Source organism: Platalea leucorodia (assembly GCF_965183815.1).
Source record: "Platalea leucorodia genome assembly, chromosome: 12".
NCBI classification, from domain to species: domain Eukaryota; kingdom Metazoa; phylum Chordata; class Aves; order Pelecaniformes; family Threskiornithidae; genus Platalea; species Platalea leucorodia.
In genome coordinates, this window is record NC_138834.1 from 17,589,238 (window position 1) to 17,610,317 (window position 21,080).

Genomic DNA, 21,080 nt, shown 5'->3' on the forward strand with positions numbered 1-21,080 from the left:
CTGTTTTAATGTTCAGGCTACCGCCCACAAATCTATTAACACCCCTCCCAGAACTAGGAGGAATGACAGCAAAGCACTAGTAGAAAGCATTCTTTACAACAGAGATCACAGCTACTTGCCAGGCTGTAAAGTTGATTTTTTGGGGGTCAAACATTTACCTGCATTGCCACAGGAAAGTCTGTCTGTGCTTCAGGTGGGAAAAACACATCAACAGCTTTCTTAACAAATGGTTGATTTCCAGTAGCTGGCTGACCTACTTCAATTATGTGTAGCTAGGAAGAAAAGAGTACACATCACAAGATTGCCTGCAAGTGCAGCCACATGAAAGAAGTTCCTCTCTTCAGATATCCTGCTGAAGTCATCTGCCCAATCCTGAACCAACACAGTTTGGGGAGCTGTGCTCCAGACATTTATCAGAGGGACAAGTTTTCCAGAACTCGATAAAGTAAAAACCAGGAAAAGCTAGAAAGAAAAAAAAAAACATTCTTTCTATGAAAGCAGACTGTATTTCTAGAGACTTGTGAATTCATTAATAATTTGTGCAGGACAAGACTAAAAAGCACAGGACATTTTAGTGTTACCTCAGCTCTTTACAGACTGCTCAGCAGTTGTAGCATATTCAACTGCTACTGAATTCCACTGCTACTGAATTCCACTATCAGTTTGATGCAAACAACATACCTACAGCACTAAGGTTTATCTAGTCTCTTTCTGTACTGGATTCAAGACGTAAGAGGCTGCTTAATGACTTAACTTTATACACACAACACACATGGGCATAAATTGATGCTTTAACACCCTGAGGTCACTTCTCATTGCATCTACATTTGTTCTTATGTCTGTCTAAGTTCCACCCAAGCAACTCAGACTTTTTGCAGTTTCTATCCTGTTGAAAGAAGGCTTTTGGATGCTGACCAAATATGCTGTGTACATGGTTCCCAAGCTGTTCTTCAGAGAGCATACACTAAACTCTGTGCTCACTGAAGTCCTGTTAGCACCGAGTTCTGCTACAGCAGAATAGGAAAACAGTTACAGACTTTACCTTGCCCCCTGCAGGACTCCTCACAGCAAAACAGAAGAGGGTAGAAGGTTTGGCATTTCCCTCTATTTTGAATTCTGCAAAAGCTGCTGCATGGCCCTCTATAGGTTGGGAGACTTTTCTATCAACTGAGTACAGCTGCATTGCACCAACCACACGATTTTGCTAGAAAAAAAAAAGAAAGGTCAGCTTTTAGAGATAAGATTTCAAATGTTTATAGCAGGACCTTTGGGACAGTAAACTAAAAAGCAACAAATACCTCTCATCCCCTCCTCCAATGTTTTAATTGCATTAAAGGTCAGGTTATTACTACACAAAATATATTTTTGATCTATAGAAACCAAGGTTAAGAAACTAGAGCAGCTATTAAGTGAAGAGGGGCCATGGGTCTCCCAATTGTTTTCACAGCATGCTATTTCCAGATAACTTACCTGTGCTGAAATTCCTATCAGCAGCAGCCATTTTTGGTGTTCATCTGTTCTGTAATTGATGATTTGGCAGCCTGCAAGACTAGCATGCCTGTCAAACATCTTCTGGGGTTGCGATTCTCCCTCCATGCTCCAGTGGTAGACTGCTGTCTCTGTCACCAAGGCAACTGTATTCACAGATATCCATTTCCAGAAGATCACTTCCTCTGCCATCGTGTGGGCTTTCATTTTACTTTTCATCTCAATGTTAAAGATCTGAAGTGTTTTCCCAGCTAGTATGACAAAACCCAAGAAACATCATAGATCACCACAATGGCCATCCTGTAGCCTGCCTCTTCACAAGGACTCCGTTTAACCCACTAATCCAGTGACGTTACAGACAGGGTTCGTGTCCTGTCACATCTGAGTTTCCTTTGATACTGGACTCCTATCAAACAGCATCCCCTCCCCACTCCCAACACCTCTAGCAAAAGAGGTGCTTTTGCTTTTCCCTGAAGCAAAAAAGTCTACTTCTTATGGACACTTACATGGACATTCCAACAACTGACAAGCATAGACATTTTCATTAACTGTAAGCTGTAGTTAGAAGACAGTCTAAGCTATAGAGCTTGTGTAAACTCTCGTTTAGTTAGCAGCACTGGTATACCAAGTTATAGGTGTCTAGTAGATGTCATTCAGTATAATAGAAAGAATGGCTCCAGTTTGTGTCAATTTAGTAGCTGCTGTAGATGACCTGGACTGAGTCCAACAGCACGAGACTCACAACAGCTCTTGAGATAGCCAAAGACCACAGCTTCCATTCTATTTTTCTGTGGAACAAACTGTGCACTTAACTAGGAGGTAGATGGGCTCTGTACAACAGTAATACAACAAGCGCCTACTGAAGAGGCTAGTCAAGAGTTCAGAAAGATTATAGAAAGGTTTGGAGCTTTAGTTCTAGTTAAGATTACTACTTCATGATTTAGGTAACTATATTGCAGGTTTAAGCTTGACTTTAGTATTCCTTTTAACTACCAGAAGCAGCTAGTAAGGGTAGACCTAAAACTAATGTTAACTGAACCAACCTATAAGAATAAGGAACTAATCCTTTCAGGAAGTCAAAGTGATGTTTTACTTCACTGCAGATGAGACAACTCAGTTCTAAGAATATTGTTTTCTGTTCACAAGACACCCACTCAGACTGCTAGAGTATTGGCTTGTAATGCTGTTATTTCTATCCACATTTCAGAAGTGTTTTCCCTGCTAGTAGCACTTCTGACTATGAAACTCATAGATGTTCCTTCTACTGGGAAGTTCTGATAGATGAAGGCTGCTGGTCACTGAGGAATCGTTTTCAAGAGATACTAACCCTAAGTTAATATGCATCTCGGACTGCCCCATAATGTTTTATCATAATTTATACAGTAAATTGATCATATTAGTTTAATGCAAGACTTCAGAGCTACCGCATGCAGCATTTAAGCTCCCCAATTAACGGCATAAAAAACTGTTAACCTGATCAACTAGTTCCTAGGACAGCTTGCTAGCTTTCCTGGGACCAAAACCAGGTTGTTTCTGACCACCTTGCTCTGCACATGCAGTTACTCTATTATATAAATGCAGTAAGCCCAGGCCTAACACCAGCTGTAAACGGATAGTTGGAAACAACATATTTACTGTATTGGACAACAATTTGTCCAGCAGTGGACTGGTGCTATCAAGGGATTGATTTTGGAGCTTCTACAGTGTGCAGCCGTGCATGCAGAAGGCAGGCAAGTAGTTCTGGAAGGGCTCTATAGTCACCACCTAACCAGGAGTACCAGTATGTGCATACAGAAACTGCTCTCAAAGTCAGTCTTCCTGAAAAGGAAGCAGGATGTCCTTCCTAGTTTTAAGGACACAGAAGAAACTGACAAGCTACTAAAATGAGCTAAAAGCTCGCGTTTGTCTATTTTCTAGACTAAATTTGACTGCTGTGTTACAGTTGGAAGTGGCTTTAGAAGCTTCATCAGGCAGCTAGCTCTGGATGTTGGGTGCCACAGGACCCAACATCCCCCAACCATAGCAATACAACCATCCCCCAACCATAGCAATACAATTTAAGTGTGGTAACAAATTCAAATTTCAGAACTCTAAACTGTAATTAAACTACAAAAAAAACCTGTTATTTGGATTAAGAGAGAGCAGAACCTGCTACAAAGTCATAGTGAGGGCAAGCACGAGTTTGAGTCTTACATCTACTTGAATGCTTTTGTAGGCTAAGATCCAAGACAAAAATCGAGAATCTTACGTAAGTTTTTTCTGATCAAGGTACCAGACTGATCAGTCTACTTAAGACTATTCTCTGCAGGCGTAGAGAAGTAAGCAGATTCATTTTTTGAACACTAGCACAGGAATTTACATTTCAGTTCACTGGAACATGAAGTTTCTCCATTCCACAAACAATGGAAGCACCCCCGAGTGCTGCATTCTCCTCTTACACCAACTGGAGAGTATTCTCAGTACAGAGCAAAGCAAGAGAATCATGAACACAAGGACAAAGCATAAGTCTTGGTACACCAGGAGAATGACACATGCAAACCAGAAATGAAATTGTGTATACTGTATTTCAGTTTAAACAAGAACCATTTCATTTCTTTTTCTGAGGGTGGGTTTGTATGTTTATTGCTCAATAATCCTCAGATTATGAGCAACTCCCAATCATGGCACACTGAGTCACAATATGCAACAGTTTTGACTACTGAAGCCTCAGTCAATCAGCAGGGAAAGTCTGGATTGACAGACTGACTTAAACGATGTCTTCAGTGCAGTTCACTGTAGCTCTGCTCATTATCATGGGTAACAACATATTGGTTAGGCAGCTCTATTCATCCTCTTTTCTACCCAACCCTTTGGTCATTAGATTATTGATAGGAAAAGAGATCATTAAGTTTGCAATACCTGACAACACAACTTGGCATGTCAACGTGACATCATTCACTCAACCTTATCCGTTCAGAGGACAAGCTTATTCACTCTGCATGGACAGAGCCGTACTCCTTTTGAGCAGGTCTTAACACTGGCAAGAATAAAGCTATATTCTTCAAAGCTGATGATAATCCATTTAGTTAGTACGTTAGTTTTAAAACCAGATGTTATAGTTTCCTTTTAAGAGCTAGATGAAGCTCTGCTAGTGTAGAGAAGGCACTTTCCTTGCCAATATGGTTTGTTTAAAGGGGTCCAAGATTGACGACAATGAACTCAGAGATCTGAAGTTATTTTTTCATTGTTACCTTTACCCACACCCCAGGTAAGGCAGTCCTTTACAAGATGTATGAGCATCTTAGCTGAATCACAGATTCAGCTGAAGTCAAACATTAACACATTAGTTTCCCACTACTGTCAGTATAAGCCTGAGATCAAAGACAAGATATTACAGGTTTCGTGCGAGTTCTGAGGACAGTTATTTCTTGGACCCCTAAGTAATTTCACCATGATTTTTCACAATAAAAACACACTTAGGCAGAAATGAATAGCACACAGGACATGCTAGCAGAGGTCTCTCATAAAAATATTGCAACTTGGTTTTGTCTATCAACTGTACTTCCATCATATATATATATACACACACACACACTAAGAGCACACTCTTCTCCTTCACTTGGTACAGTCAATAGTCAAAGGAGCCACATGGTTAGCAACAAGCCAATGGAGAATGTTTTCACTACAATAGGAGTTGAGGATTAAGATCCCCCACCTGGCTATGAAGTGAGCTGTCAAATGGCTACCTTGAAGTTCAGTACTTTTTATGAGATTAGACCATTCTGTACTACCAAACATGAAATGTCATTACAAAAGTTCACTCACCATCTGTTTAGATAAGATGCAGGAAGAAAAGTACATAGTCAGTAACAGTTATTGAGATTAAATACCAGAAGTTGGTCATTTAAGAAAAGCGCCAGAGGTGTGCTAAAAATTATTTCTTTGAGCTCAGAGTGCTACTTAAAGACAGTATCAACACCACAGGTACTGGTAAGCAGAGGTCTTCCATCTGCAAGATGTCATGTTGCCAAACTTAACATGCCTGCACATTCAGACTTTCACACTTACTGGCCATCCTTACGACATTTTGTTGGTATCTAGTAAGCTCTTCAGAGCTACAAGAAAGGGCCAGGACAGAGCAAAGAGTAAGAATGGCTTTACACCCCTATTCATCTTTACAAGTGTCCATTATGTTTACAACACCTGCTTAAAGGTGAAGTATACCATCTGTCAACCTAGTCCTCAGTGAGAGTAGGAGGCTGCAGTGCCAAGCCCAAGCATCTCACACCTACTTGGAGGCAAATCATCCCAAGATTACTGAAAAATCCACTGCCAAAAACACAGCATGCAGGTTCAGGCAAGAATTCCTATACTCATATACATTTTCTTAGAAAGTTTACATAAATCTTAAGCTTAAGAGCATACATAAGCAGTAATACAGCTAAACAGTAGGTTTCATACTGCAATAATAAAGGGTTACTCACCTTTTAGGGCAATTACTTTAGAGGCTGGATTCATGATGGCACTTTCGGCAGAAATTGGACGTCTGATGGGTGTTGTTGGATCGCTCATGTCAATTATCACTACTTGTGCCTGCTCTCCAACTTTCTCCCTGATGCAGATGAACTTGTCAGATTCCATTGTTAGGGTACTGAATCCAATGTTTGCTGGGTTAATGCCCAAATTTTGGAGCTAGAAAGACAGAAGAGAATGCTTATTATCCTTCCCGTGCTGAAGGTCTAACTCAAGCCTCTATGTCTAAAGTCTTCTCTAGAAGGAAATGCAAGACTGGCATATTTCTCTGACAATAGTGTATATTGTGGAACTACGATTTACCTTCTGATTCTCTTTGTTCCATAGGTAAAGAACTATGCAATTCTCAGTATTCAAGTCCTAAAGACATTCCAAAATTGTGTTATTGATGCAAACTAAAAGGATTTTTAACTTAAGCATTTATTGCTTAACCTGGTTCTAATAACGTGATAGGCTGTACCCTATCAGCAGCATCACTGTTCCAGATTCAGCAAGGCTGGTAAATTTGATATTAAAAACTTAAGTGTTAGAACTACAGCATACAGCATCAGTGGGTCTTATGGAAAGAACCAGTTACCCTTATGCAACATTACGGAATGAAGTCTACATAGCAGGTCTCAAATGGCCTATTCTTACAGGTGGACTTGTTCATCTTGCTTCTTAAAATCTAATTCTTACCAGTGAAAGCTAAGAAAGGTGTGTTAAAATAACCAGTCATTCCATCTCTCCTTGCCCAAGATGTCATGCCATTTGGCTCAACAAAGGCAGGGATTTCAATGTAGGCCCCCTCCAGCCTTATGTCCAACGCTCAAAACATAACTTGTGCTCAATCATATGACAGTAGGTACAAAGCAGTTACTCCTAATGTAACTTAAAGTCATTTTGTGCCACTGAATACATTGCCCTAGAAGATGGCTATTTCTCATTTTCAGCCTTTTGTGTTAACTTTGTTTCCATTCACTTCCAATTTCAGCTTATCAGGAGAATAAGTATCACCGTTTCAACTGGTGTGCAGTAAATCAGATTTACCTCTGCAGCACACCCCAGCTTGGTATGTACGCAAGCTGCATTTTATGTAACAGTAACTGTGACAAGCCTGAGCACCTGCTTTATGCCCCAGAGCAATGTTTTTCAAGCAGAGGAACTGTAGCACCTTCACTGAAGCTTCTTAAGGGATTAACTTGGACTGTTTTTCAGTGCACTGCAAGTGAAAAATGCCTGCCCTCAAGGAGACAGGACAGCAACTACCACCAGCATCTCTGAGTCATTAGACTCCTTTGATAATCCAGGACCTTCATACAACAGACCAAACCCCTTGGGCAACAAGTCCCATGATGGTGTCACAAACACTGTTTTAGTGTGTTTTGATCTGGCTGATCATGGCTTGTTACAGCTTCTGTAAAGCTACTTGCTAAATCACAAATTGGGTATGTACCAGAGATACCTGGAAGTGCGGTGTGTCAGGGCTGTGCGCAAGAATGCTTCAAGAGTTGTTTGTTTCCTGTTCAGTTTACTAATGAAAGAGCTGTTCAGCTCAGTAACTGCTAATCTCAACATACTCGAGTTTCAGTAATGCAACACAAGCCAAATGTACACATGTGTAAAAAGACATTTACTCCCTCCCACAAATGTCTCTCAGCAAAATCGAGACCCGTTCAGCTAAAACCTCACTTTACAGGTAAATGCTTCAATACACACTAGTAAACTTCAGTAGGTGACATTCATTCCAAAAGAGAATAAAAGTTTAGGCACAAGACATCAGAAGTTGCTTGCAACTAAAGTTTTGAAAACAAGTCCACTGGGCATGTGGCTATTACAGGCTTCTGTGTCAGTAAGGAAAGAAGTTTCCATATCAAGACAACTCATGCACTTTTCATATGTAATGCAGAAAGCTTTAGTACCCGGTAAACATGCAAGTTATAGCTCCATCAACTTCTGTGACCTTGAACAACTGAGGAATAAATGATGGGCTCAATTCCACCGTTCTTGGTCACATGCTCTAGACTGGACAACGTCCACTTATTGTGACAAATTACATGTTCACACAGTAGACACTTGTGCACTTTAATGCTGAGCATGATCCAAGTCCATCTACCAACAGAGTATAGTCCATTCTAAGAGACTAAGTTAAGTGTCACAAGAGTAGTCAACAGATTTAACTGCAGCATAGCCAAGTTCGTGACTTGATTTAATGAATCCAAACTCGGATGTATTTCCAGAGTACTGAAGTAGAAACACAGCTTCTTCAAGGTCTCTCCGCAATTCCTGTGCTTCAGCTTGACCTGTACTTCAAGAGACAGCCCCTGGCCACTCATTCTGCATGGTGAGAATCTTGAGGCATTAGCCTACTTGAAGTTCAGCTTTAAGCCCAAGGTTATTCACTCCAAAATCTGGTCCCTGTTGAAGAGTAACACTTTGGGTATCTTCACTAAGACAAGTTCTGGTATTAAGATTTCCCATTTTACCTGTTCTAAAATCTACCAAAGCTTTCAGAAAATGTAATGTTAAATTATGCACGAGTATCACTGCCATCCTTATTATTAGGGAAGTCAGTCACATCTTTTAAAAGGTAAAATGTCAGTACTTCCTAAAGGATGGTCATGCAAGCCTCAGTGAATGATGCCAACGCTTCACATTTTAGCAGTCTGAAAACACTGAAGACTCTTCCTGCCATCAGGGGAGTGATAAGCATCCTCATCAGATCATATATGCTCCTATAACATGGAAACAGTGTAAGAGGCATATTCCTTCTGACTACACATAAGAACATGAGCAGAATCCCTTTACCATCAAATAAAGGGACATTAGCCAGCACTGTTTCTATCCTGGGTGGAACAAACCTGCCAAGATAATCTGGACGATGTTGTTCTAAAGCACCTTCACCCCCTCCTCCAAGCACAGAATTAAGGAAACTTTATTACAGGAGGTAGCAAGCATTTAGATATATATATATATATATAATAGCTATATACTATATATATACATATAAAATAGCTATATATATAGCTATATATAAAAAGGCCTCAGGTGAAGGTGCTACAGGTCATTACTGAAGTTTGTATATGTTAACTAGAGATTTCACAGTTTATTTGCATAAAGGGGCAAATGTCAGGCCTCTCAATTGCTACTCGATTTTCATTTTTTTTATTATGCTGCTTAGGCAAGCAGTACTCTCAAACTCAGGTTGCTGCCTTCCGAAAAGAAGGATTCAATATTACAAACTCATTCCAGAGAGATTTACTATGGGGACAGACTCCTTCCGTGATTTTACCCCCCACTTTCAGCTAATCCATTTAAACCCTACCAAGCACCCCCATGTAGGTTACTGTAAGCCTCACCGTAGAGGAAAGGATAACATTCTGTTCTACAAGTAACAGCCTAATGCCTCTCATACCCTTTCATGCCCTAATGCCCATTATCTGCATGTACAGTGTAGAACTATCTTCACTATCGGGCTGAATGAAACAGACAACAGATTTTTGCTTCATAGATATCTAGTATTACTGCAGGCTGGATCAGATGCCAAACTTACTTTTAAGCATCTTATACTGAGAACTTACTGACATGGTGAAGATTAACCCAAGATGTATTATTTGATTCTCAACCTGAACAAAGATATACAAGTCCTACACTTAGGATGAAATACAGCTATCAATCTGAGATTTAGTCTTTCCCCATTCTACTTTACCAACATGGCACCATTTGCTAAGAAATGGAGTTGAGAGGTTTTTATACAAGAGTTCTACTAAATATTGGGCTTTCTAATGCATTTCCCTTTCTGTGGAGTGCAGTGACCCAGACTGAGCCAGCACAGACCAACTCAGACACTGATACTACCAGTCTTCAAACTAAGTCCATTTCTCCAATGGGACATACTTAAGCCTAACTTACTGTCTGTTCAATACTGACACTCCAATACTTGGGACCTACCACCAGTTAAATGCTGGAGTCAGAAGAACTCTGTGAATTTAAGATCCCTCTGGGGTTCAGTAAATATCCCATTTCAGCTTTATGCCACACAGCTCTAGTGGAAGTGCTTTTTAGAGGTGATCGACTATTAGTTTTTAAGCCCATTAGAAAAGAGTAAGGCTTGGACAGGGGCTACAGGTAACCAAATATTAAAAACTGCCTGCTAAAAGCTCTGTAAGCACATATAAATTTAAGCATAATACAAACCAAGAATGCGGTAATACAGTTTCCCAGAAGTCTTTTACTCATGTGACTATATAAAGTTATAATCATGCTCAATAAGGATCTGCATAAAATTGTTGGACATCCCCTCTCAATTGCCCACCCTCACCTCCTGCTACAGTTCCCATCTTGACAGGTAAGGGACATAAAGGAAGTATACAAGAGCTGAAACATGCAAGGCCAGCAGCTCACAGGTTTTGGCTGCAGTTGCAATTAGGCTTTTGTCTTAAATGACAGTGACCCCCACACACAAAAATCTGTTCTTGTATGTCTGTGATGAGGATTAGATCATCTATTGAATGGGTCTCCCTACCATACGTAGGGCACTTTTCAGTCCAGTGAGCAAATATGGCCTCTTCAACGCTAAAATGCTGAATCAAGTCATGATATTTAGCCCTACCTTTTGAATACAAGTCCAAAAAGCCATTTACAGCTTGCAAATATCCTGAGTGCTTTTAAGTCCATGTCTAGCCAAAGCAAACTCAAGAAAGCCATTACACTTCAGCTCAGTCATGCCTATTGCACAACAGATAGTAATTCTTAACAAGACATCTCAGACTACCCAAATAGAAAGTGTTTTTTTCCAGAAAATGACAGAAGTAAATATACATCCTTTATGTTTAAAACCAGGATACCTTAGCTTCTCAGTGCCACACGAAGATCCATAAAACTTATGCATCACAAGCATGTCACGCACACAAATTTTTCCACATTAGTCGGCTGTGCTCAAGAGCCTGTATTAGTTATTCAACAGAAAGCAGAACCCTGTCTACAGATCCATGTGTCTGTCCTCTAAGGGATGAAGCCCCCGACCTAGGAACCTGAGACTTTGTATAAGAAACAGCTTTCTCTGCAGGCAAGCAGAGATTTTTGCTAGTGAAAACTGAAAAAAGCTCAAAAGGGGACAAAACCAAGCTTTTAAGAGCAAGCCAATGAGTAAGTAAAGGAAAAGTTTAATTTTAGATCAAGAACACTTTGTACACTGAATTCCAATAGTATTGCTTCCAGTCTATGTACCAGTATACTTAGTCTTTTACAGCATTTCCATTGTAAACTACAATCCCCTTAGAAGAGTTCAATCTGGTAAATAATTTATAATTCACTGCTCCAACAGAAGCACTGGAGTTAAGAACGTAATTAAAATCACAGTAGCTTAAGTATTGTGTACTAGTACTTCACTATAGCAGAGCTGGCATAGTTTATACTGCTGCTGCAGCTGGTCAGCCATCAGACAGATAAGAAAGCCCTTATTCCCCTCCCTTGCTATGGGACTTAACTGATATCCTCTGTGGGAAGAACGAGAAAAATGCAAGTTCTTTATGCATCTTTGAAGACTCATAGCTACAGAGCTCACATCTAAAAACAACTGCTTAATTGCATTAAATGGAGCTAAACAAACAATAAGACTTGAGTTCATTCTCAGCTTGACTACTACATCAAGACCTGGATATCTTTCTTTTACTGCAGCTACTCTCCATCTTTCAGCTCATATACTCACACGGGACTCGAACGTACAAGCTATAACAACTTCAAATTTAACATGCACCGTGACTGGCAGTCACTCCTCCTGCACAGGCTTAGAGCTACAGTTCAGTCAAAAGGATGATCAACATACACCAAAACGAGCTTCACAAGGAATGTAAACAGTCTGCTGATCTCTAGTACTCCTCCAATTTTACATGGACCAAAATTGCTGTTTCACTTCACACTATCATTTATCCACTTCCAGTTAGAGAGTGGGAGAGAGGAGTTCAGTATTTAGCACTGCAACTTATGTTTAGTTTCTCTGGAGAGCACTTTCTGCATCCTTCAGTTCTTCTTTTAGTAAAGTACATACAACTATCTTGGGAAGACTCTGAACTTAAGTGAAATAATGTTTCATCAGCAACAGGCTGAATTTGGAATTGAGTAATTACAGCGCTAACAGCTATTCTAACTACTTAAAGCCATACAAGGTATAAACAGTACAGAGATTGACTTAAGGTACAGAAAGATTTAATGTAGGATCACTGAAACACAGCACAACTATAAGGAATTGTAACTTTTTCGGATTTAACATCATAAAGCACGGTACTAGACCTGTTATGCTAATTTTAAATATGGCAATTTAACTGTAGAAGTTGGGGGGGAGGGGGTAGAGATTAAGCTGATAAAGCTCAATATGGGTGACAGTGAAGCATTATGAAAAGGAGTGAAGGCCTAATCTCTTCATAAATTCCCTACCAGTCAACAATAAGCAGCATGTATCATTTATCCATGACCCTAGATGTTTACAACACCTAACATTAAGTTAGAGGTGATAAAACTGTACTGCAGATATCCAGCCAGAGCAAACCCTACCAGTTCCCACATTCCTTCTCATTTCCCTCCCCATTTATCCCATCATGTAGAGACAACTGCAGAAGCAGCACCGAGGCTGACTGCATTCCTACTCCCAGCTACTACTAATCTCAATTTCTCTTTAGTAGATTACTGCTTTGGAGCTACTGCACTCAAAGTGGGGGGAGAATTGGGAAAGAGTAAATCCTGAAGAAGAGTTTGGTCCTATACGTTAGCAGCAGGTGTCCCAAGGGTTCCTCTGCTCCTCTACACAGCCACCATGCTGGGGAAAAGTCCCTCAAGCACAAGGTTAGTCCTTTCAATAAGATCAAATCATTTAAGAGCAAAAGCAGGTGGTAGCAAAAAAAAAAATAGAATATGATTTCAGTACAAATCCCTTGAGAATTTGCTAGACCCCCACCCAAAACAGAAGTACCACAATGCTAATATTGGCAGCGTTACAAGACACACAACACTAGCCATCACAGAAAGTGTCATTTAATACGCAAAGCAGCACATTACATGTATGACATATTAAGTGTGATGTTGTCTCATCATTATTGCATAGACTAAATACAATCAGCAGGATTGGTTATGTTTGCTAGTTTTAAACTGTAAGAACTATATGCTTCTTTCTAAGGGGAGTCTGACATCAAAAACACTTTGATCCCAAGTTTCTTAGACAGCTGTATTGTAGCTCTTAGGAATTCATTTGCGATTACTATGATCACTGCTCTACTGGACATTAGGGGGGAGGGGGCAGGGACAGAAGTGACAGTATAATTCTTCTTCACTATGTTAAACTCTCTTAACCCATGAGAACCCTGAGGAGACAGGTGTGTCCCTGGGGCACAGAGATTAGATATTTCTGGAGTTCGCCAGCCCTATTACTGTTTTTCAGGCTAGTGCTCCTTCTGGAGAGACCAAGACAGTTCTTCCAGTCAAACAGGAAAACACTTCCCAAAAGGAGCTGGAAGTGGCAATAACCATTTCCCAAGCTGAAATGCTTGAAGTGGCACACAGTCCACACTGATGGATGATATCCAGTTCACATTTTGAAATGGATGCCTGATTTGACAGAAAGGGGCGGTACAGAGACAGAAGGATGACTTGCCAAGTCCACTTCCTGTTCTCTCATTCATTTAGCAAATTCCTTTAATTCCTGCTTTAAACTGCATGTTCAGGGACCGCTGTTCCCTCACTCCATTTACAACCCTCCCTCACCACCAGTTCACAAGGAAACAGATAAACCGGTTTGTCTGTGCTGCATCTATTAGTCATGGATCTTTTCCAACGCTGGCATTATAGTTTTCACAGGCTATTAAGATCAGAACTATGTCATTTTTAGGGAGGATTTTTTTTTAATATTATTATGTTTGGAAGGAGGGGGTTGTGCAGTTTCCAAGTCCAAATGGTTTCTCACACCTCATCTCACCGATTTCCTCCCAGTTCGCAGCTGCACAGAAAGAGGTTCCCAGGAACCTCTGCGATCCAGAGGCTGATAGTCGTTTAGGTAAAAGAGGAAAAAACCTCGATCCGTCTGCAAGATTACGGCGCCCACCTAAGCCGAGGCGGGGGAGCCCCGCGGTCCCCGGGGCAAGCAGCCCAGCCCCGGCCCGGCGCCTCCCCCTCCCCGGAGCGGGAGGTCCCTCAGGCGGCGAGTGACTCTGCACAAATCGCGGCCGCTCCACACGCCGCGGAGAGGCAGCCTGGAGGAAGGATGGACGGACGGAGGCGGCAGCCCGGGAGCCCGCACCGGGGGCGGGCTCGGCCCCGCGCGCCTTCCCGCGGCGCCCAGGGGGACGGCGGCCCCGCAGCGGAGGGGAGGGAGGGAGGGAGGGAGGGAAGGTGGGAGTCCCCCCGCCACAGCAGCCGCACAGGGCGCCCCCGCGGCCTGGCCCCACCTCCCGTCAGCGCGCCCCCAGCCCCAGCTAGGCCGCGGCCCCCCCCTCTCTGAGGGACAGGGGGAGGCGGGGGGGGGGGGGGGGGGAGCCCCGTCCCTGCGCCTCCGCCGCCCCCCCCCCTTCCGCTCACCTGGAAATGCTCCTGGAAGCGAATGGGCAGTATCTGAGCCATGGCTGGGGGCGAGCTCCCCCGGGGCAGGGGCGCGGGGCAGGGGCCGGAGGTGGCAGCAGGGCAGGCGCCGCTGCACCCCACACGGCGGCGGGGAGGAGGGGAGGGGGAGGCGGCGCAGGCGCAGTGCCCTCGCTGGGATGGCGCCCCGGCGGGCTCGCCTCCCTTTTCTGCCTCAGCTCGGGGCCGCTCACTCCGGCAGCGGGATCACTCCGCACCTCAGCAGCCTGCCAGGGTCTCCTCAAATAGTCCCTCCTCGCGGCGCTTCTTCCCCCGCCCCACCGCCCCCGCCTCTCGCCCGCCCTCACCCCCCGCTGCTTTCCTCTCCCCCGCCGCTCCCCGCTCCCGCTGAGTGGCAGCGCTGGGGAGGGGGCTCCCAGGGGAGGGGGGGCTCCCCCCGCCCCGGCTGCGGCCAGCGGAGAGGAGCGGGAGGGGTTGTCAGAGCCCAGGTATCCTTCCGCCGCTGCCACACGCGCTCACGTGACCCGGCCCCCTCCCCGGCTCCCCACGGCGGCGGGCGCGGGTGGTCGCTGCGGCCCCTCGCGGACCCCCGAGGGCTCCTCCCCAGGCCCGCGGGTCCTTTCCCGCCGTTCCCCACAGCAGGGGCGGGGGTGCCGGGCGTGATGCTCCACTCAGGGCTCCGGCGCTCCCGCCGTGGGTGAGGAGAAAGGCAGGGGACTGCCAGGCGCTGTCCCGCCGCCCGGCTGTGGCCCTTGGTGGGCGCTGAAGGCTGGGAGCAGGCCCGCTCCTTGTGCCTGCGGGCCCCGCGGCCTGCCCCTGCACCTGCCGTCGTGGCCGGTTGTGGCAAAGAGCGGCTCTCCTCCTCCTCGGGGTGGACACCGGCTCGTCCTGGCCGCAGGGGAGCAGAGACACGTGTGGCCTTTGACAGTCACGGCCCCCACTCGGGGCACAAGGGGCAGGGCAGCCACTGGTTCTCAGCAGCCCCTGGGAGCCCCAAGGGGCTGAGCGGGCTCTTGGGTCTGGCTCGGTCAGACGGCATGGCTACCCTCTGCCCTCCGACAGATCGTAGCACCACATGGGCTTTGCTACCTACTGCCATGCCCGAAGGCAGGTGAGGAGTGTTTTGACCGGTTATCAGGTATGTCTGAAAAGCCATCCTGCTGTTCTGCCCTGTTGAATTTCTAAATGGAAATAGAGTTTCTTCCCTGGACGGTTGACATCATAAATTGGGAAGTTATTGAATAACCAAGAAGTGGAGGGTCCAGCATACAAGAGGTATATCAACACTTTTTTTTTTTACCCTCACTCCTAGTCGGTTCATTAGCATCAGATGGGGGAGGTGAAGGTAATGTTACTGCTATTATGTTTCTCCTAAATTACAGCAATCCTTCGAGATAGAAACTGATTGCTTCGGTGTTGCTAGCTCCAGCAGTTTTACCCGGAGCATCGTGTTGTTCACATTTTCCCAGAGAGCCCAGCTCTGGGAAACACAAGATTACAGGAGAATCTCTGATTTAATTTTTTATAAATGGTTTCTCATGCTGTGGGTTGCAAAGAAAAGCTGAACAAGGGACCCCTGAAGGCTCAAAACCAGAAGGCAGATTAAAACAATTCCAAATATATTGCAATTTAAAACCTCATTATTTTTATTTAACCTCATTCATTTGTAATACACAGAGCTGGGAATTACCAAAACTGGGTTAGGTTTCCAAAGGAATTGTAGGCTTGGCTCTGCTGAGACACCTAGGTTCCTACTGGCGCACGCAATCACAGGCTGCAGCCACGAGGACCCCTTTGCCATGCGTGGGAGATCTGAAGGTCTACAGCTGGACTGAGGAAACCCTGAACAGCCCATTGAACAGGTGGCAGAAGGTGTTGGGACTGAGGTGCCACTAAAGCCCCAGCCCTCAGGAAATCTGAGATCTGTAGCTCTCCCTGGAGGACTCACGAGTGGGGTTAGGCACCAAGGTCTGTCCTCTCAAAAGCAAGTCAAAATGGAGCTGAGGTGGAGACAACTTTTCTTTACATGGTCTCAAAAGGGGTTTGAGTAGCATCTGCTCCATAGGTTTGTTAGTAGCAGTTTATTTATGGTGGGTTAGCTATATCAGTTTCTAAACGAGGGCAAGTCAACAGTGCCACAGAGACAAGCCCATCAGTGGGACGTCAGGACATGATCTGTCACCAGCCCATTTTGGTATAATGAACTTGTTCTGTGTTTGCCTCTGTCAACTGCCCTCCTTCACAATCACTTTATGGATGCTAATTGTTTATATCCAGAGCTCCAATTGCTAGCTTTTGCTTTCTAATTTATAGGTAACTAGCTCTGTTTAAAAAAAAAAGAGCCACAGACTTTCATCACTTATTTCACAAATGAAGTAGGACTTCTTAAGTAATGTACATAGTTACAGGATATATATTTTTGTATCATTTATGTTTTAAAGAAAATTGTGACAAAGGAAGGAAACAGCAACTTTGTCTCTGAGACATTTTTATTAGCAAGAATTACAAATGCACAAAAATCACTGTGTACTGTGTGCAATCACTCTTACTAGTCTGGCAGTAAACCGCTGACATGGACTAGAGAGATCACTGGCTAAAGAATTCAAGGCTCTTTTAAAGTATAATTAAAATTAGAGGTCTATTATATTTCTTCAATCCAGTTTTAATAATATAATGCTTCATGCCCACTCCCAGCTGGCCAAATCCTAATTACAACATCCCATAATTTCTGTAGTAAAAAAAGCATCTCACTTTATGTAAAAGTGCTTTGCCACACTTTTGTCTGCTGGTGTCCTTCTCATTTGTACCTTCTTTATGCTGTTCTGTGTTTAAATATCTGTTCTTTTTAGCACCTGGGTTTGCTGATCACAAGGGTTAGATTCTTCGCAAGCATGATCAGCTCTGAAGAGCTATCTGATAGTGTTCGAAATTTTGCCACAGATCAAAAAAATGGGAAAAGTATTTTGCCATCTTTTCTTCACTTTGCAACTAGCTGAGCTTCCATAGCTAAAGAAACTGACCTCTGTACAGTCAGCTGTGCGCACGGATGTTTCAACTGAGGCTTTCAACTTTGTTTTCTGTATTTAGTTTGGGATCTCTCAATGGAAAGGCACTACTGGCCTTATTTAAGGTATTTCTCCTATGGTCTATAGTCTATTAAAAGGAAACGTAAAGGGTCTCAAGTCTGTAAATGTTCGCTGTGCTAGTACCCCTCTGATTAGCTAACTGCTACTCTCTTGCTCCTCTATAAAAGGCAGAGCCACAGCACTTAGCGGCTGAGAAGGATGTAATCCCTAGCAATCCTTTAACAGCGCAAATGGAAAAGCTCCTGGTAAATGTTTCTCTGTTTTTTCAGAGGTTGCTCTCCTCCAGATGTTTGGTTTTCTGGCTCCTCCTATGGATGGCAGCCTGATGCTCTTTTTCAGTATTTGAGAACAGCCCTGAGAAGAGCTGCATTTTTGCCTTGGAGGGGTTGTTATTTACATGGAAAAATGTTATATGTATTGTGCATGTTCCTAGTCTTCTTGCCACAGAATCAGCCAAGGAAGTCTCACTGGAAAAGCAATGTGCATTTCTCTTTGGAGTCTTGCTCCACAACATGAGGTCAAATCACCGTTTAACTACAGGTGTTCCCTTTGCAAATGTTTGGCCACTTTACCGTTTTGATTTAAAAAAAAAAAAAAGGCGCTAGCACATATTCTGGGCTATATGAGAGAGCGTCCACTTGCTGACAGCAGGAAACCTGCCTGAGTGTGAACAAGTAAAGCTCCAAGTGACAGGGAGTCTGCGGGTTGGACTTGCACGTCCTTGCAGCTGACCATTACAAACTGCTGGAGAGCTGATGTGTGTGGCACAGCATTGAATGCAGAATGTTTGATCCATGTCTGTTCCCAGCTGTACGCTGACTGGCGCATCTGAGCATCAATATTTTGCCTAACAGATAAATGCAAACCTTAGGAATGCTGTATCAGCAGTCACAGCATGAAGATGTTGTGGTGCAGCAAAGACAGAGTGTCACAACAACTCCAAAAGTTCCGATTTGGTCTCTCACAGAGAAAATTGACATTTTGTGCGTCTCAAGGCCCTCACTGACTGCCCTGTTTGCTTCAGGATCCAGTTTGAAATTGTACTCCTTGTTTTTCAAACCACACCCTCACTCCTTGGACTTCTTTCCAGCTTGTCTCCTGGAGACAGCAGAGCCCTCCCCTTTCCTCCTATCTGTCTCTCCTCTCTCCTTCCAACAGGCTCCTCGCTGCTGAGTCAAGAACTGTCTCCTCCCATCCAGAACTGACTCCTTGTACACATCCTGCAGTCATTCCCCATTTTAGTGCAAAATTCCATTAAAATAATGTTCTTTTCCCCTGGAACTCAATTCTCCTTTTCCCATCTGTTCTTATTGAACATGTAACTCTGGGTCATACAAAGCACTCTGAGGCTCTGGATGAGTTTCTTCTGTGGTTTTTGTAAGTCATGGCACAAGCTCCTCAGAGCAGACTGGTAAAAATTGTAATGTTTTTGAAGAAATTATTTGAAATGTAAAGATTCTGTTGTGGAGTTGTTTAATATGTAACTGTTTAATGTTTAAATTCCCTCTAGTTCATTCTCTGGCAGGAGAGTGTCATTGTACATGCTTAGCATTTAAAGTAAATCCCCTGTTATGGTGGATTTAACTCCTGACGTGTTCTTGATAAAGGTCGCTTCATGAATTTAGTTTGGTGTGTGAAGCCCCATCCTGTATTCCCTGTGCATGGAAAGCTCTACTGGAGATGATAGATTCTGATGGCGTTTAATGTCAAAATGAACAGAAGTGTCTAGAGGCAGTAGCAGTGCAGGCTGGAGGTCTTCAGAGTCCCCACAGAGCTAATACCATGATGACACATAATTTACTTGCAACTTGCAAACAATATATCTGTCTTTCCTCCCAGAAGCATTTCCATTTAAAGAAGCCATCCCTGTCTGTTTTTGTGCAGTGCGCTGACGTTCATGCTCTCTGTGCATTCATATCGATGTTTGCTTCTTCTCTGGACACTTGCGTTCTCCAGGGTTTGCAGCACAGATGCTGAATTACTTGCATGGCAGTATATTAGCTGAAATTGCAACTCCTCCAGCCTAGCCTTGTAAAAACAGAAGTCTACTGGTCAGTGACACAAAGCTGAATAAAGGGCATGGGAGTCAACGTCTGTCTTCAGAATCATGACAGATGGGTCAGGGCCGCTTGCTACGTCAACCTTTTTAGAAGCTGAATTCCTCCAGAGTGTTTTCTCTGGCAGCTCATCCATCAAGTGGCTAGAGGGTGAACGTGTTCTTTGAAAATATAATTAATGGAAAGAAATGAGGGAGCTGATGTAAATCAAGTGTGCATCTATTGCTAATTTCACTAGTTCTGGAATGTCAGAAACCAAGCTACACTTATAAATAGACCAAGTAAAATCTTAGTCTAAGTGGTCTGAGTGGTTAAATAGCATTTAGGAGCATAATAAGTAAGTGTGCATAAATAGGATAGAAGAATAAAAGTCTGGAAAGGACCTGAAGGGGTCTTCTGGTTATTACCTCTGTCCTACAGCAAGAGTGAATGAGCCAATGTTTTCTAATTGCACATTAATAGGGTGATTTGGGAAATGCTGAATATATTGACTGTTAGGGCCTTTTAGCTCTGTCCTTTGAAACAGATCCTTGACAGGGAAATCTCAGTGTTCATTTTCTTAACATTATTTTATTATCCAGGAAATACAATAAAGCCAAGAAAAGCAGAAACTCCATTACATTTTAGAGTATAGTAATAAACCACGCAGGTCGTAAACAGAGTTTTAATTTTCTGTAGGGCCTTTGCAATATATTTCCCCTTTTCTTAATCCTGGAAAGAAGCACCCTCTAAATGCATAAGCTATGAATTCCCCCCATCCCCAGAAGGAAACAAGTCTTTTATGACTATGCTTTCCCTGTGTTTGCCTATTTCCTTTTCCCCACCATAGTAAGTTTTGAGACCATTGGCCAAATTCAGCCTGATGTGATGGAGAGGAATAAGCTCAAAGATACTCGATTTTAGCAAGTTTCATTAAAATAGGCAGCCAGAGAGTGGACAGAGACTTTTATTTAGAAGGAATGGCTGAAGTGGGAGTTCAGCCCTTACTGGCAAATCTATGAAGCAGTCAACCCAAATAATGAAAAAAAAAAAAAACAAAAGTTTGACCAAGGTCTGCACCTTCTTGAATTAGTGTTATTGTTCATTAAGTATTTCTGCTCCCTTTCTTTATGCCCAGATTCCTGCTTTTGTATGAATCTGTACCTTTGTCTGCATTAACTTTAAAGATCGGTTCAGAAATCCCCTCCTGAAAACACCATTATTTCCTGAACTATGTTCTCCTCTTCAAAAATAGGTTCTTATTAGACCATGTAATGCTATTTTACGTAACACAAAGGCCCTGTTTCTTTTCTGTCAGCTTGTAGGATTTCAGGAAGCTGAAGATAAAAGTCACCATAATTTTCTTACTTATTCTTGGCTTTCTCTGTCTTGAATTGTTTGTGGAACAGGTTTT

At 43.2% G+C, this 21,080-nt stretch overlaps 1 protein-coding gene across 1 annotated transcript in view; it reads right to left on the reverse strand.

Annotated features, from left to right (window-relative positions):
• The window catches only part of CLTCL1 (clathrin heavy chain like 1), a 37,054-nt gene extending 22,433 nt beyond the window's left edge, over nucleotides 1-14,621 (reverse strand). The window contains exons 1-5 of the mRNA XM_082324833.1: nucleotides 14,545-14,621; nucleotides 5,952-6,159; nucleotides 1,471-1,739; nucleotides 1,043-1,204; nucleotides 159-272 (exon numbers count right to left, since the gene is read on the reverse strand). Of these exons, the coding sequence (XP_082180959.1) occupies nucleotides 159-272; nucleotides 1,043-1,204; nucleotides 1,471-1,739; nucleotides 5,952-6,159; nucleotides 14,545-14,586 (795 nt within the window). The 5' untranslated portion in view covers nucleotides 14,587-14,621. The remainder of the gene's footprint in view (nucleotides 1-158; nucleotides 273-1,042; nucleotides 1,205-1,470; nucleotides 1,740-5,951; nucleotides 6,160-14,544) is intronic.
• Between the last annotated feature and the right edge of the window lie 6,459 nt (nucleotides 14,622-21,080).